The sequence below is a fragment of the Erinaceus europaeus genome, chromosome 19, assembly GCF_950295315.1.
Source record: "Erinaceus europaeus chromosome 19, mEriEur2.1, whole genome shotgun sequence".
Classification (NCBI taxonomy): Eukaryota; Metazoa; Chordata; class Mammalia; order Eulipotyphla; family Erinaceidae; genus Erinaceus; species Erinaceus europaeus.
This window is the reverse complement of record NC_080180.1, coordinates 15,796,519-15,813,804: the sequence shown is the minus strand read 5'-3', so window position 1 is coordinate 15,813,804 and position 17,286 is coordinate 15,796,519. Positions and strand designations below refer to the sequence as shown.

Here is a 17,286-nt window from a genome sequence, read left to right as displayed (position 1 = left end):
ATTCCAGCAACTAGACAAACAGTGAGTGTGTCTTACCCACACATTCTGGGGAGCCGTCACTCCAAACGCCATTCGTTGAGCAGTGTATTTCTTTAGGCCCTTTGAGCATGAGACCTGAGTTGCACTCAAACCTCACCACTTGCCCAAAGGTGTACTCCTGGTCCGGTCCTAGTGAACCCCCAGCAATTCTCCCGTTCTCTGGTTCTGTCACGGGTAAACACTTGACAACTAAGAAAATAAAGACAGGTCATTTTGTTTAATAGAATTTTATTAGATTGACTATGTATAGCAGGCATAAAATAAATAAATGCATATACACATGTGTAATCAGCAAGGCAAGTACTTAAAATTTATAAAGAAACATCTGTCCTATATGTTTGCCAAAATTTAAGTGTAAATTCTAAAACAGTAAATCTATCTCCAATCCTTTTCCATGGAGATCAACAAAGAAAAGCACAACTCTGATTAACCATTTATGTTTTTATAGTGACACTTTTTCAAGTGAGAAATATAAAGCCTGTGGTAATTAAATACACATCCCCACATATGCTACAGAATAATGTAACATTATATTCTTAAAAGATAGTAAAGCAAACTTTTTTTTTTGCCTCCAGGGTTACCACAGGGGCTCCGTGTCAGCACTGTGAATCCACCGCTCCTGGAGGCTATTTTTCCCATTTTGTTGCCCTTGTTGTGGTTGTTATTGTTATTGTTGTTATAGCTGTTGTTGTTGGATAGGACAGAGAGAAATCGAGAGAGGAGGGAAAGACAGAGAAGGAGAGAAAGACAGACACCTGCAGACCTGCTTCACCTCTTGTGAAGCGACTCCCCTGCAGGTGGGGACTGGGAGCTCAAACTGGGATCCTTACGCCGGTCTTTGTGTTTTGCACCATGTTCAGTTTACCCGCTGTGCTACCGCCCAGCCTCCATAAAGCAAACTTTTGGGTTGTATTTACTTAAATAGAAAATTAGCTTTTGAGGCCTGGAGGTTATGTGAACACATTACATAGTGTGCAAGGACCTGGGTTCAAGTCTCTGGTCCCTACTTGCAGGGGGAAAGCTTCATAAATGGTGAAGCAGGTCTGCAGGTGTCTGTCTCTCTCCCTCCCCATCTTCTACTTCTTTCTAAATTTCTCTCTGTATTATCAAATAAAATTAATAAAGTTAAAAAATAAAATAAATTATTTAAAAGAGAGAGAGAGAGATAAAAGGACTGGGTGGTGGTGTACCTGGTTGAGCACACATCTCAATGCACAAGGGCCCAGGTTGGAGCCCTCAGCCCCCACCTGCAGGGGGTAAGCTTTGGGAGTGGTGAAGCAGTGCTGCAGGTGTCTCTCTGTCTCTCTCCTTCTCTACCACCCCTTCCCTCTTGATTTTTGGCTGTCTCTATCCAATAAATAAATAAAGATAATAAGAGAGAGAGAGAGAAATAGTTAAGTGTTAAATTTCTTGATTGCTAATCTTTTGACTATGAGGTCAGATGAGACTATATTCATACATGGTTTATTTAAACACAAAACGGTGCAGTGGTGGAAAGTTCAGGAGGCATATACTTTTTACTACATCAGGAATCACAAAAGTAATTTGAATAAGGAATGTGTACTTATAGGTTTAAAGATATTTTCATGTGAGATATTTCAAAACTATTGGCTATGCTAAGCATTTTCATCTGCTGCACGTCATTTGATGGCTACCTTCACACTTAGGGATGTCGTTGGTCCATCCTTCTGGTTCACACTCACGGTAGTCCACCTCACCTAGCAGTTGGTATCTGAAAGCCAAAGAGAGCAGAGTGGAGAGCTAATTTGTGTATCCACACAATGTTAAGTTTGCTAGTAGCCTGAATGTAAAGAAAAGTCATTTCAGGTCAAATGAGCAGTGTATGTTTACTTGTCTTCTTTATTTATAGATTTATTTATGAATGGAAGAGAGGAGGGGAGGGAGAGTCTCGTCTGGCACATGCGATGCTTAGATCAAACTCTGGACTTGTGGCTTGCCAAGTTCAATGCTTTATCCACTGTGCCACACCCTAGTCCACATTTTCTTTCATTTTTCTTTTTTCCTAGCAGGAGCCTTACCTGCAGGAAAATCTACTGATTTTCTTTCAAAACAGAAATAGGAGGAGACAGAGAGAGTAGACACCAGAGCCTCCTTACCTCCTCCGCAGCCATAGTGCCTGCCCTTGGTGCCGGAGCTCAGACACAACTGTCAAGACAGGAGTTCTACCCGCTGAGTTTTCTCTTGTTTTTCTTTCTTTCCGCCCCTTTACTCTTTCTCTTTTTAAGTATCTGTCTATCTTTCTCAGATTCAATAACAGTGCCTTCAAGACCTCAGGCACATGGACATATAGAGTAACTATAGCGCTTGGTTCTTGGCACAAAGTCATTATTTTTTCTGTGTAGTATATGCCAGAGTGATGACCACTGTGCACACACACACACACACACACACACACACACACACACACACTCTGTGTGTGTGTGTGTCTGTCTGTCTGTCTCTCTATCTCTCTTTTATTGAGAAATAAATAACTTTTTGGCTTGGCTGGGAGTAATAGGAAAGAAAGACCACAGAAGAAGTAACATAGTGTTAAGATTAGTTTTGAAAACACAGTAAGTGATTATGAGCAGAGCGGCATACTGGTCCATATGATGAGAATAAATTGTGACAATAGAAGGATTAGTACTTACCAATTCTGTGTACAAGTCTCATTTCTCCTAAACTGTATACGACTTTATCAAAAAGTTGCTGTACCATCAGATTCTGCCTTATTCCCACAGTCCAGGACACAGTGAACTCCCATAATGCTCAGCACTTAACAGAACATGGTAAGATTCTGGAGTGATCCCTTAGTTAACACATCCAATTTTTTCTACCAATGTGTTTTACCTTATCCAGTTGTTCAATGTTAAGGAGATAATATGATAACCAAGTAAAGTCAGCTGATATCAGCTTACTTGTGTGGTACTATTTTAAGTGCTAATATATATACATATAGTATCTCTGATTATGTAAATTAGCACAACTCTTGGTATCTGAAATTAGAAATGAGCTCAATTATGACCCTCTGCCTATGTTGACTACATACCCCTCATTACACGTATAAACAACTTTTGCACCATATTCAAACTTTGTTCCTTCTGCAAGATGGAAAGAACCAAAGGCAGTGTCTCCAGGATGTCCACAGGGCTTTTCTAAAACAGATGAGAGGGTATACAGTTAGTGTACAATGCCAGAGAAATACAGTGCGTGTAGGATATTTGCTATTATGGCGTGGATATAGATGACTATAGAATTGAATAAGGTTATGGGCAAATGAAAAGTGACAAAGTGGGAGTTGGGCTGTAGCGCAGTGTGTTAAGTGCAGGTGGCACAAAGCATAAGGACCGCCATAAGGATGCCGGTTCGAGCCCTGGCTCCCCACCTGCAGGGGAGTCACTTCACAAGAGGTGAAGCAGGTCTGCAGGTGTCTATCTTTCTCTCCCCCTCTCTGTCTTCCCCCTCTTCTCTCCATTTCTCTTTGTCCTATCCAACAACAATAACAATTACAACAATAAAACAACAAGGGCAACAAAAGGGTATAAATAAAATAAATATTTTTAAAAAGTGACAAAGTTAAGATTTTTCTCCTGAGCTTTTAATGTATGTCTGGTTTTTGAATATTAGATTTCAACTTTTTGTGTTGTTATTGTTAAAACAATGGTGGTGCATTGCTTGTATTTACATAGCAGAAATGATAAAATTAGCCAGTATTGTTACAATAGCAAACTTCCATTTTTTGTATAAATTGCTCACTCTGACATATCCTTGATGGGTAAAGAGATTCCCACTTTCCATTCCTGCATATCATGATGATAGTGCCAAGGGTCCTGTATCCTGGGCGACATTTGTATGTAGCCTTTGTGCCTTCTGAGTAAGACTTTTCAGGCCAAGAACCGGACAGAATTTCTGAGTCTTTTCTTGGAGGGGCTTCATTACAATCTGTAGACAATAAAAACAGCAAGTGCTTCAAGTACATAGGTGGTCTATTTGTGCTGATTTTCTTTTAAAATTTGTTCTGCTTTATATCTTGGTGAGAAAATAAATTATGTGAGAACATTCAAAGCAGGACAAGAAATAGTATATCTTTGCAGTATAACACTCCTACTACAAACTGAATTTTAAAAAAAGATAAAACAACCAACTGTGTGTGCTCACACACTCTGAAGTGGATTTTTTTTCATCCAAGTACTGAACAGCTCTGGCTTATGGTGGTGCTGGGAATTGAACCTGGCAGCTAGTGTTCTTATCAAGTCATTTAACATACTTGGAAGTTACAGAAATGAAATACTCTAACAGAGGTCAAAACATTAGATATATTAAGAATGTGTACAAGGGTGTGAAGCTATCACAGGACAGCAAAAAATATAACTAAATTCTTAATGTTTTCCTCTCAAATAAGTTAAGGATGTAATCTAAATTGATGTGCAAGGAGTTTCTGGGATAGTAAGAATGTTCTACTTTCCAATGGGGTGATAAGTTTTAGTACCCTCAGTTAATACTCTATTTACTCATCTCACAATAATCATAGTAAGATTCATATATATATATATATATATATATATATATATATGTATATATATATATATATATCAGAAAATAAACTCATGCCTCCTGGCTATAGTTGCTAATATTTTAATACTTCCTGCTGCTTAATTCAGATATCACAGTGACTTAGCTTAGAGTGACTCCATTGGCAACCCGCCCAACAAATTACATTTTTAAATGGCAAACTGAAAAAATAACTACCCCCAAGGGTATTTGTTGCTAATTTTATTTATTTGGCTTTCTTAGCAAATGCCTTAATCTTCCGTTCTAGAATTTTTTTTTTTAAAGAGCAAGAGGAAGAAAATAAATTACATTCCTTCACAAAGCGTATCTGTCACACACAAAAAAGTTTGTGCCATTTCATAAAAACAGAAAACTCTATGTGAAACTGAATTTTGCATAATAAGAAATGTTTTGTGAACTTTCAAATGCACTAATTTCCCTTTGATTTTGTGAATTTTTAGCACATTAATCTGATTGTTTTTATTTATATTTTATATTTCTAGCCACTAGATGGCGCCATAACCCTACAAAACAAGGCAACTAGCTCACCTGGTTTCCTATAGGGGAATTTTTTTTTTTTAAGATACAACTTGTTTTAGATAAAAATAATTTTCAGTTAGTCATGATTTTTACATAGAAATTTTCTGCTTTACTTCAAGCTAGTAAAATGCTTTCTGTTTTCAAAGTACAAATCCATTTTTTGGTGTTCAAGTCATTAGAAAAATAAGTGGGTGTGGGAGATAGCACAATGATTATGCAAAGAGACTCTTATGCCTGATGCTTCAAAGGCCCAGGTTCAATCCCCACACACTATAAACCAGAGCTGAGTAGGGTTCTGGTAAAAAAAGAGAGAGAGAGAGAGAGAGAGAAAGGGAGGGAGGGAGGGAAGGAGGGAGAGAGAGAGAGAAAAAATAACGTTTAAATTTCAAATCTAGTGGTCTGGTCCGGGAGGTGGCACAGTGGATAGGGCATTGGACTGTCAAGCATGAGGTACTGAGTTCAATCCCTGGCAGCACGTGTACCAGAGTGATGTCTGGTTCTTTCTCTCTCTCCTATCATTTTTCATGAATCAATCAATCAATCAATTTTTTTTAAAAAATCTAAAAAAAGTAGTACTGATATTGTGAGCAGAGAACTGTTTTCCACTCATATTTTAACATTTTAATAAGGTTAGTTTCTGCTCTTACGTTAAAGCAAGGAAGAGCAACAGTTCTTTATCTGTCACTTAATTTGATTTAGATAAATACAGGAAGATCTCATTAAGAAAGATGTGGGTGGGATATTAAAATAAAATTTAAAAAGCAAAGCAAAGGAAACAAAATTAAATGAAAACAAACCCTTAGACACTGACCTCAGCAGTCTCCAAAGTGTAATCAGGATGGGCTGGGCAGGGGACTCTTGGACTTTGACAGTGAATGTGGTATGCCAACACACCATGTAGATGTTTGAAACTGTATCACACATGCCTATAACCTTGTAGCAAATGTTACTTCAGTTTGAAAAATCAAAACCAGAAGGGGCTGGGTGGTGGCACACCTGGTTAAGTGCATGTGTAACCAAGCATAAGAATCTGGTCTCAAGCCTTTGGTCCCCACCTACAGGGGGAAAGCTTCAAAAGCAGCCTTTGGTCCCCACCTACAGGTGGAAAGCTTCAGGTGGGTGTCTCTACTTCTCAATTTCTTTCTGTTCTATCAAGTAAAAACCTTAAAATAAATAAATAATAAAGCATCTGTCAAGAATCCATCCACAGATGATTCAAAGTAAGTGATTGTTGCCAAAAGTATTCAACCCAATCTCTAGCCAAAGGCAATAGCTTTTCCTTCAGCTATTATATTTCCACATTATGTGTATTGTCCTAATTCTTGATTTTTCAAATTTAGTTAACTAATTTGAAATAATACTATTACTTTATTTTACCAGATTCTTAAAATATTTACTGTAAGTTCCTGCTTTATATGACAAGCATATATATGTGTTCATTAGGTCAAGGATTCTCATGTGGATTACCGAGTAACACATAAAAACTCAAACACACTAGCACAGAGTAACAGCACAAGTGACGTGACAGATAGAGAGAGGAGGAAGTGGTCTCTGCGGAAGGAGCTGGGATGCCGCTCGGCTGAGGGCTGAGGCTGGCTGCAGAAGAGCCACTGCAGTCACTGCTGAACACGAGCTCGGATCTTTCACCTTTTGTCATGAGCGGGAAAAACTTTCTCAAAACTGTTTTGGTTAGTTCAAACACATACTAAGGTAACTCATCAAGCAAAAGTGGCATAACTAAATCTTTTAAAAGCGGGACGGGGGACTTGGTGGTAGCTCAGTGGGTTAAGCGCAAGTGGCGCAAACTGCAAGGACCAGCGTAAGGATCCCAGTTCGATCCACCTGCAAGGGGGTCACTTAGCAAGCGGTGAAGCAGGTCTGCAGGTGTCTATCTTTCTCTCCTCCTCTCTGTCTCCCCTCCTCTCTCGATCTCTCTCTGTCCTATCCAACAGTTATAACAACAATAACAGCCAGAAGGTCAGCAAAAAATGAGAAAAATAGCCTCCAGGAGCAGTGGATTCATAGTGCTAGCTAAAGCCCCAGCGATAACCCTTCAGGCAAAAAAAAAAAATCAAGGTATACCTATATTACTAATTCATGTCATACAAAATAGTCAGTCAGTGACTTAGTCTATTGTGCTACAAAGATAAATAAGCATGTCTCCGGATGTGATTTTTATTTGCAAAAATCAACAAATAACTAGCTCTTCAAATTCGGTGAACCGACAACTTCAGATAAATGAGACAAAAATGTTGATTTTGTCCATGTAGTCAAATTGCTGGCATCTGTCTGCAACAATCGTATTTGCTGGAATTGAATCATCAGTTCCTATAGGAACAGATCGGAAACTCATTTAACAGGCAGGACTAAAATATTTTGACAAACCCAGAGACATCTTTTGTATGTGTTTGTTTGTTTATTCATTTATTTTCTTCCTAAACTTTTTAAAACTATCTTTATTTATTGGATAGATACAGCCAGAAATTGAGAGGGAAGGAGGAGGTAGAAAAGGAGAGAGGCAGAGAGACACCTACAGCCCTGCTTTACCACTTGCGAAGCTTCCTACCTGCAGGTAGGGACTGGGGACTCCAAGCCGGGTCCTTGTGCATTGCAACATGTGTGTTCAACCAGTTGTGCCGCCACCTGGCCTCTCATTTACTTATTTTAAATAGAGCGAAAGAGCCCAAAGCACCGCAGTTTTCTTCAATGCAGTGGTGCCGGGCTCAAGCCTGGGTTATGTAAATACCAAAGCAGCACATTGATCAAGTGAGTTATTTCACCAGCCATGGATTTTTTTTTTTTTTTTTAATTGCTAGGCTCAGCGCCTGCACTACTAATCCACTGCTCCTGGAGGCTATTTTTTACCTTTTGTTGCCCTGGTTTTTTTTTTTTTTTTCTCCCTTTATCCTTGTTGTGGTTATTATTGTTGTTGTTACTGATGTCCTTATTGGATAGGACAGAGAGAATTGGAGAGAGGGTAAGAGAAAGACAGATACCTGCAGACCTGCTTCACCGCCTGTGAAGTGACTCCCCTACAAGTGGGGAGCTGGGGGCTCGAACCCAGATCCTTGTGTGGGTACTTGCGCTTTGCACCATGTGCGCTTAACCCGCTGCACTACCGCCCAGCCCCTGACTTTTTTTTTTTAATATCCTTTTCATTACGCAAGTTCAAAGTTCATCAGTAAAGTAATCTTTGGCGGGGTGGGAGGGGGGCGGCAGAGATCAACACTGCAGCACTGCACCACTGCTCGAGAAGCTGCCGCTGTGTGCGTGTTCCCATGTCATGGTCAGGACCCTGTAGCCAGGGTCGCACCCAGGATACAGTCTGCACTCTGCCAGATGAGCTATTTCCCAATGCCTTAAAGTCTGTTTAGTAAAATGAAGCAAACCATAATGACATTGTCTTTCTGAGGGAACCTTAATCTAATTTGCATTATATGCTCTGACAAATTACACTTGATCTTTTTGTTCCAATGACCTTATTTTTCTAATATTATTTTGGGAAAAATAAAGAACAAGAGAGAATTTTTTTTTAACTTTCAGGTGTACCCCACTATCCAAAGGGAGAATGTTTCTATTTGGTGGGATTTATTGGGTTTTCAGAAAAGTCATGACACATTTTTTGCATAGCAGGGGCCAGGTGGTGGCACACCTGGTTAAGCACTCACATCACAGTGCACAAGGACCCAGGTTCAAGTCCCTAGTACCCACCTATAGGGGGAAAGTATCATGAGTGGTGAAGTAGGGCTGCAGCTATCTCTCTGTCTCTTTCCCTATCTCCCCCTCCCTTCTCAATTTCTCTCTTACTCTGTAATAAATATATAAGTAATTTTAAAATATATTTTTAAAAAAGAAAAATATATATTATGACTTTTCCGACAGCCCAATGGTAAGTTATTTGGACATCTGGAAATGTTGCAATCTTTACTATACAAATTAATTGTAATAGTTTTACCAGACTTCAAAATAACATGCAAAATCATGTCACAAAGAAAGTTCTACTTTTGAATATCAAGGATTACCTAAAGCCTAATTTAGAGAGAAGAGGAGAGGAGAGTCCAAGGGCTGGGGAGACAGTATAGTAGTTACACAAAAGACTTTTATGCTTGGGCCCTAAGGTTCCAAGTTCAATCCCCAGCGCCAACATAGGCCAGAGCCTAACAGTGGTCTGGTAAACATACAAACGAAAGAAAAATTAATAAAGTGAGAGAGCCAGGGAGAGAGAGAGGGAGAAAGAGAGAGACCATGGTGCCAGTACTCAGCCAAGCACCTTGAACACAGTGAGTTGTGCACACTACCAGGTGAGCTAAAGCAAAACTAAAAATTAATTTAGGGGGAAAAAGTTAACAAAATGAAACAGAAGAAGCAGATATTCCATAATAGCATTTTCCCGCTTATGGTTGTGTGTGCTTGTTACTTACATATGCATATATATGATATAGTTAACTTTTCAAAATAAGTTCTTATATAAATGGCATGATAGTAATTAAAGATTATTTGGGGGAGTCGGGCTGTAGCGTAGCGGGTTAAGCGCAGATGGCACAAAGCACAAGGACTGGCATAAGGATCCTGGTTCGAACCCCGGCTCCCCACCTGCAAGGGAGTCGCTTCACAAGCGGTGAAGCAGGTCTGCAGGTATCTATCTTTCTCTCCTCCTCTCTGTCTTCCCCTCCTCTCTCCATTTCTCTCTGTCCTATCCGACAATGACAACAATAATAACTACAACAATAAACAACAAGGGCAACAAAAGGGAATAAATAAATAAAATAAATATTAAAAAAAGATTATTTGGGGAGTAATATCTCTATCTCTATCTATATTGATATAGATATATATATATAGAGAGAGAGAGAGAGCGATCAGCTGCAATAACTTTATTTTGTTTAAAAAACAAGAAATACCAGTTTATGTTGCATTGAGGAAAAATCTGAAGAAATTAGATTAAGTTTTTCAAAAATTGAAATGGACTATTAATTACTTTTTATAACTTTAACAGTGAAAAGGAGACTAATGATAATTTCAAGGCCATGATAAGGAAATTAAAAAATTGGTTAAAGCTAAAGAAATTGGGGTGAATAACAAAGATTTTATACTTAGAACTGTTAATATCAGCATAGAGCTTGAAAATCCCACTGAAATCAATTTTCTTGAATTGCATAGTATTTGAATTGTTACTACCAAATACCTGCTATTGTTCTAGTTAAATTCTTAGCTTCTTAAAATAGTACATGTAACATAATATGAAAGCATCTCATAGGCTTGATGGGTTGCTTTGGAGAGGAAGTTAACCACTGGGTGGCATTAGGAAGAGGTGGGGGGGTGGGGGCTAGCGCACATTCTGTGAAGTGTAGAGACTGATGCAGGGATCCCAGTTCAAGCCCCATGGCTCCCCACCTGCAGGACGGACGCTCACTGTCTGCAGGTGTCTCCCCCCTTCCTCCTTCTCCTCTCAACTTCTCTCTGTCCTCCCTGACAACAACAATGAAAAAAAGATGGCCTCAAGGAGCAGTGGATTTGTTACCCCTGGAGGCGAAAGAAAGAAAGAAAGAAAGAAAGAAAGAAAGAAAGAAAGAAAGAAAGAAAGAAAGAAAGAAAGAAAGAAAGAAAGAAAGAAAGAAGGAAAGAAAGAAAGAAAGATAGATATGGGATCCTGAAAACTCTGTAGTAGGAATAAGTTATTATCTGAGTAGATATCCACAGAATGTTGGAGCTCGATGGTAAAAGAGAAACAAGGAAAAAAACAATCCATATTGTAATGCATTTTTCCTGTAGCACTTGCTGAAATTCGACTAAATGGGAGAACTGAAAATCTTGGAGATTTCAGTTGTTCGGCAGAACCACCATTAGCCCTAAGCACTTGCTGTTTCCTCGGTCTTGAATGTCCTCCTTGTCATACTTAATCAGTTAACTTCTATTCAGTGTTCAACCTATGATGCCATCTCAACCTTGATTTCTCTCTCTCTCTCTCTCTCTCTCTCTCTCTCCATTCTACCTCAAAACCAACTCCTCAACCCCCACCCCACTCCATTTTATCAGTCAAGTTTGGCTTCCTTAATTTCCCTCATTTGTTTATGTTCATCACAACACCAGGTGATAAAATGCAATAAATTAATAAATGAATAAAATATAGCCATTATTCCTTTTGTTTCCCCTTGGAAGTGATGGCAGATTTAGAATCTGTTGCATAAACCCAGGAGAGCCTGACATCTGTAATTCCATCTTGTCTATGTTTCTTTCCTTTGAATCTATGTCAAACTTTTTGAAGGCAGAAATCATCTTAATTTAGACGGAAAAAAAAAAAAACTTTGAAGGGCCTTTAAGGAAACATTTCTATAATCAGTTTTCTATCTATTATAGTTTTGTTTAACAAGGTTTATAAGAAACTTGGCTCTCTCAGTTAAAATGTCAAAATAAATAAAAATGCTCTGTCAAATCTTTTCCCCTTTCCTTTGATTATTTTTGTGATTCCCCCCCATTATTTTACTTTCTCTCAGCCACTTTCATAACATATCTTTGTAACTTTAAGCTAAAACGAAACACTCTATCCAATTACACAATGTCCTTTTTATGCACTATGTTCTGAGACTTGTTGCAATTTTAAGGAAAGGATAAAGTGCATATTAGTTAAGTGAGCAAGGGATAGATTGGTTGGCAGAACCTGACAGGCCCAGACTGGGGTGGGGGGTGGGTATAGTGTTGGGTAGGAAGGAGGAGGCATACTAAGTAAGTAGGAAACAAAGACTGTAGACCAATCTGGGGCCAGAAGAATTAAAATAGATCAATTTAGCCTTCATTCAAATGCTAGCAATCAAAGTACAAAATTAAGGAATCTTTACTAACTTGTGCTTCTGCTCTTATTTAAAATAACATCTTATCAGCTGAACAGAATGTTACTGGTATTAAAACAAATCAGTGCTAGTAATAAAGAACAAACACCTCATCACAGACCCCTGCAAGCGTCAACCCGGCTTTGACCTAGCACGTTATGATTGGGCCCTCCTCAATCGCTATCGAACAGGCCATGGCCGGTGCGCCGCTATGTTCCATCGCTGGGGAGCCAGAGACGACCCGAACTGCCCCTGCGGCTACAGACTATGACCCACATAGTCAACGACTGCCACCTCTCCAGATTCAAAGGAGGTCTCGAAACTTGACATCAGGCTCAACCTGACGCTATGGAAGAAGGGCAAACGCTGGAAGAAGAAGAAGTGCTAGTTAACATATATCAGTGCTAGTTAAAAGCCAGGTGCAGCAAAATGCGGTATGTTCAGTCCCAGACTAGGCCTGCATTTAAAATAAGTCTTTCTTTGACACGCCCTTCTCTGTGCAACTCATGTGAGCTTTTTCTCTACCCCTTCTCCAAATATCAGCCCCATTCATCAAATCTTTCCTGCATGAGATTGCCTTGTTTTATGGAAATATTCAGTCCTGTTCTTATGCTCCTAATCATCCACTTCTGCCACTTTCCAATAACATTGTGGTCTTATCAACATATGATAATCCCAGCAATGTGTGTTTAGTTACCCCAAAGTATAGATCCAGAGTATTTGTCATTCCTCACTGACGGGGTAGATAGAATCTCTCAGTCATCAGTCTGTAAGTTATTTCAGACCCTAACAGAACTTGGCTTGACCTTTAGACCTCCACAAATAGTCACTGTGTACTTAGGCATATTTCAAATGTGTTTTAATTCTCACTTTCTCTGTCCTGAAATTTTTGAGCTATGGTCTAATTTCAAAGGACAAGCCATGTCTAGACCCTAAATCTAGGAGACCTACTAGAAAAGCTTGTGTGAAATGTATTTCAGAAAGGAGAAATCATGTGGTGTGACTGAGGAACTATTATTCTAAACTTTCCTCTGAACATCTGAGCAAACTCTTAGCAGCCTGTGCATAGTGACAGTCCTTTTCCTACAGTGCCAGTTCAGGGAATTCAGGCAGCATCATATGGAAAAGGCCCTACTTGGTCTCCCTTAAATACAGGGAAAATACAGACTACAACTTCTTTCCTCTGTTTAACCAAAGTACTCTCCAGCTCTGGTTTATGGTGGTTCCAAGGATGGAACCTAGAGCTTCGAAGTCTCAGGCATGAAAAACAGTTGAATGACCACTGTGGTAACTTCCCGTACCACAGCTTTGTATTTCTACTGAGTATTTCTAGTGAATAGTATCTTTGAGGGCTTTTTCACTCCTAAAGAGACAAAGGCAAATTGTGAAGCATTAACGTGTTCTGCTAGTTGAATAGAGCAGACGGAGATGATATTCAAAACTGTCTCTTCTCAACTTAATACTCAGGACTCAATTTATTATTTCTCAGTAGAGATTTTGAATGATCAAATCTACTCTGTCATAATTCCCATAGGTATGGTCAGCTAAAGGGCTGGATTGGCATTTAAACTAATATAATTTCTGAACTATTTGGGAACCAAAAAGTAAAATAATAGTTCTATACCCATTGAAAATTCAAATAACTTTTCTCTACTAGTGTGTCTATGATGTGTATTTTTGTGAAAAGTATGAGACTGATCTATTATAAATGTTTCCTTAAAGTTACACTTTATCTGTTAGGAAGAAGCCAGACTTACAGTCATTCTTAATATACAATATGTGTAGTTCTTAGGCTGAATTCATGACCAGGGACTTATATTATGTTTGAACATATATTGATGAAATACAAAATACTAGGGAAGTGAATCAGCTGGAGTCAGTTATATAAACAAGGGGTTAAAGATCCCTATTATTTATTTTCTACCACTTATACTTTCTGACATCCAATTTTAATCATATTTTGATTACACTTTGTAGTCACTTAAACCATTGAATTAGCCATTGACTCTTGAACTTTTAATGAGTTAAAAAATAAATTTTCCTTACATGATAAATGACACCTACATATTACTTCAGCAAACAATATACAAATAGTGAAATACTAGAAGTATGGCTATTAATGAAAAGACAAAGGCACTTATATAAAGAAAAATATCTGCAGGCAAGGGAAAAACCACAGCATTAGCAAGCTCAATCCCTAATAACATTAATAGTCATGACTGACCTATATTCTGGTTAAAAAAGAAAATAAAAATTATTACAAAAGGCCAGGCGGTGGCGCACCTGGTTAAGCACACATAGTACTATGCACAAGGACCCAGGTTCAAGCCCCCACTCCCCACATGCAGGAAGGAGACTTCACAAGTGGTGAAACAGGTCTGCAAGTGTCTATAAGTGTCTATCTTTATCTCTCCCTCTCTATCTCCCTCTCCCCTCTCAATTTCTTTCTGTCCTATCAAGTATAATAGAAAGGAAAAAGGAAAAAATGGCTGTTGGGGGGCGCTGCTGGGGGGGGGATGTCTGGCGGTGGCACAGTGGGTTAAGCGCACTTGGTGCAAAGCACAAGGACCAGAGTAAGGATCCCAGTTGGAGCCTCTGGCTCCCCACCTACAGGGGAGTCGCTTCACAGGCGGTGAAGCAGGTCTGCAGGTGTCTTTCTCTCTCCCTCTGTCTTCCCCTCCTCTCTCCATTCCTCTCTGTCCTATCCAACAACAATGACATCAATAACAATGATAATAATAACCACAACAATGGTAAAAACAAACAGGGTAACAAAAGGGAAAAAATGGCCAGGAGCAGTGGATTCGTCACCAAACCCAGGCAATAACCCTGGAGGCAAAAAAAAAAAAAAGGCTGCTGGGAGTGGTGTAGTCAGATAGTGCCTTCACCAAGCCCCAGCAATAACGCTGGAGGCAAAAAAAAAAAAGACTACAGCAGTAACATTAACACTGTTCTAGAACACTCTGTCAACTTAAGGAGGTTTTACCTTTTAATATTATTGTAATATTCATATAGGTACCCAGGGAAACAGTAGAGTACTTAACTTAAAAAGTGACTAAAAGTCAACCAATTGCACATCTGAAAATCTAGCTGAAATAGTTCCCCTCCTTCCAAAAAGTATAAAACACGTTTGAATTAACCTTTAAAAATTACTAGAGGATTTAGCTAAAATAATGTGTCTTTATTTCTAAGTTAAAAGACTCAAGGACAGGAGTCGGGCGGTAGCACAGTGGTTAAGTGCAGGTGGTGCAAAGCACAATGACCGGCGAGAGGATCCCGGTTCAAGCCCCCGGCTCCCCACCAGCAGGGGAGTCGTTTCACAAGCGGTGAAGCAGGTCTGCAGGTGTCTATCTTTCTCTTCCCTCTCTGTCTTCCCCTCCTCTCTCCATTTCTCTCTGTCCTACCCTACAACGAAGACATCAATAACAACAACAACAATAACTATAACAATAAAACAAGGGCAAAAACAAAGGGAAAATGAATAAATAAATATATTTTTTAAAAAGTTTTTAAAAAAAGACTCAAGGACAAAGGTTCTATGTACTGTGTTCTATGTTCTAATATTCCTCAGTGTTTACTTGCTAACAAAAACTAAGAATTCAAGGGAAGCATGTTGACTGAGGGCAAATTTTTAAGGTTTCATAAATGATATGCAACACATTTGGTGTAAAAGGTCACACAAATATCTGTCACAAATACACTTCCTCTGATGAACCAGGATACTAAATTCCTTCCAGAAAGAAACTTCTTAATTTAATGAGAAACAGAGTTAGCATTTGATGATTTAATTAGGACCGACAAGTTGTGTCACGTATATACAGATCCTGTGCTCTGACAGAGCTACTTGGAAAGACTGCTTTTCTTGAATATCTCTAGCAAAATTACAGATATTAATAGTGATTGTGTATTACATTTTTCTAATTCGTAAAAGATTTTTATTTTAACAATAATAATAATGCTGACCTATAAGACTTTTAAAATCATAACAATGCCGACTGTCAGTGAAAAATAAATACATCTTTCTTTGTGAAGTGTTTGATATCTACATATGAAATAAATGCAGTCATGATAAGATCTAAAGTCATTGCAACTGTGTCCTAGGACTGTGTAAGTTCAGACACCTCTTAAAACTTCCACATAAGGCATTTTGTGAAAGTTTTTTTCGGGGGGTAAAAAAACCTTCTATGAAGTATATATAGGATAAGATTTAATTAGATCACTTTTCAAAAATATTCATTAAAGTATTTTCTGGAATTTTACATGAAATAAAATTATAATGAATAATAGCATGCTAGCATGCCAGTCAAATAAGCTGCTTAAAGTTTTTTTAAACTTAACTATGTCAAAAGCTACTTACATGCTAATCTACAGAGCAATAATTAAATCACTTTTTCTTTGCATAACCATTATGCTGTCTACCCCCTTAAATCATTTTTTCTAAACCACAATTTTATTACCACTGTGAAAGGAAAATCAGCAAATGTTTTCAATGTAGTCAACAAAAGACAGTCTTCCAATTTCAATCTTACCTTGTGCTACACAAGCAGTCCAGAACATAAGCCATACAACTATTCCCGGAAATCTCATTTTGAATTGTTTAGGGGCACATTTAGTAGCTGAAACTGCTCGTGCTACCTCAGGTTCGCGTCTGCAAAGTTAGTGTGGCTAGAGCAGGAAAGTACTTCCCCCAAGAGGAAGTTGAAACAGTTTGGTCATGAAAGGGATTACAAAATGCTCCACCCACCAGAAACTTTCAAAAAAGAAAAAAAAAGTCAACCACAACCCCCAAGCAGTGCCAGCATTTGAACTGATTCCACGGCACCCCACTGAATGTTAATGCTGAGACCTGCTCTTCCTTTTTCTAGCACCAGGCATGTTTTTCCCTGGGAGCTCAGGCTCTTGGAATGTGCAGAGAACTAGCTGGTGATAATCTAACATTCGTAAACCCTCAGATTAGTCAAGTCCCAATCAAATCTACTGTGTGTAAACCTCAGATAAAATAATGTAAGGTCTTCTAAAATTCATTTACGGGATTTAAAGTTAGGCAATGCTTTCACAATCAAGACCCGATAGCATGAGCAAACTTTGCCAAGAATGAAGTGCTGACTGATTGTGAGGAGTCTGCTTTTCCCACAATACATAAAATTTAACTTATAAAGGCTTATTTTATGTGTGTGAAGCAACATCATTCTCAGGAGTTAGTTGTTTAGTTTTTACTACTGAAGCACTGTTTGGAGCTCTGGTTTATGTAGAGTACGGGAGGGGTATAAAATTGGACCTGGGACTTTGGAGTCTTGTGCATGAGAGTCTCTCCGCATAATCATCATAT

The 17,286-nt window shown here is 38.7% G+C and overlaps 1 protein-coding gene across 1 annotated transcript in view; it reads right to left on the bottom strand.

Moving 5' to 3' along the window:
• The window catches only part of CFH (complement factor H), a 61,494-nt gene extending 44,676 nt beyond the window's left edge, over nucleotides 1-16,818 (bottom strand). The window contains exons 1-5 of the mRNA XM_007539760.3: nucleotides 16,487-16,818; nucleotides 3,796-3,981; nucleotides 3,089-3,194; nucleotides 1,695-1,771; nucleotides 37-228 (exon numbers count right to left, since the gene is read on the bottom strand). Of these exons, the coding sequence (XP_007539822.2) occupies nucleotides 37-228; nucleotides 1,695-1,771; nucleotides 3,089-3,194; nucleotides 3,796-3,981; nucleotides 16,487-16,544 (619 nt within the window). The 5' untranslated portion in view covers nucleotides 16,545-16,818. The remainder of the gene's footprint in view (nucleotides 1-36; nucleotides 229-1,694; nucleotides 1,772-3,088; nucleotides 3,195-3,795; nucleotides 3,982-16,486) is intronic.
• Between the last annotated feature and the right edge of the window lie 468 nt (nucleotides 16,819-17,286).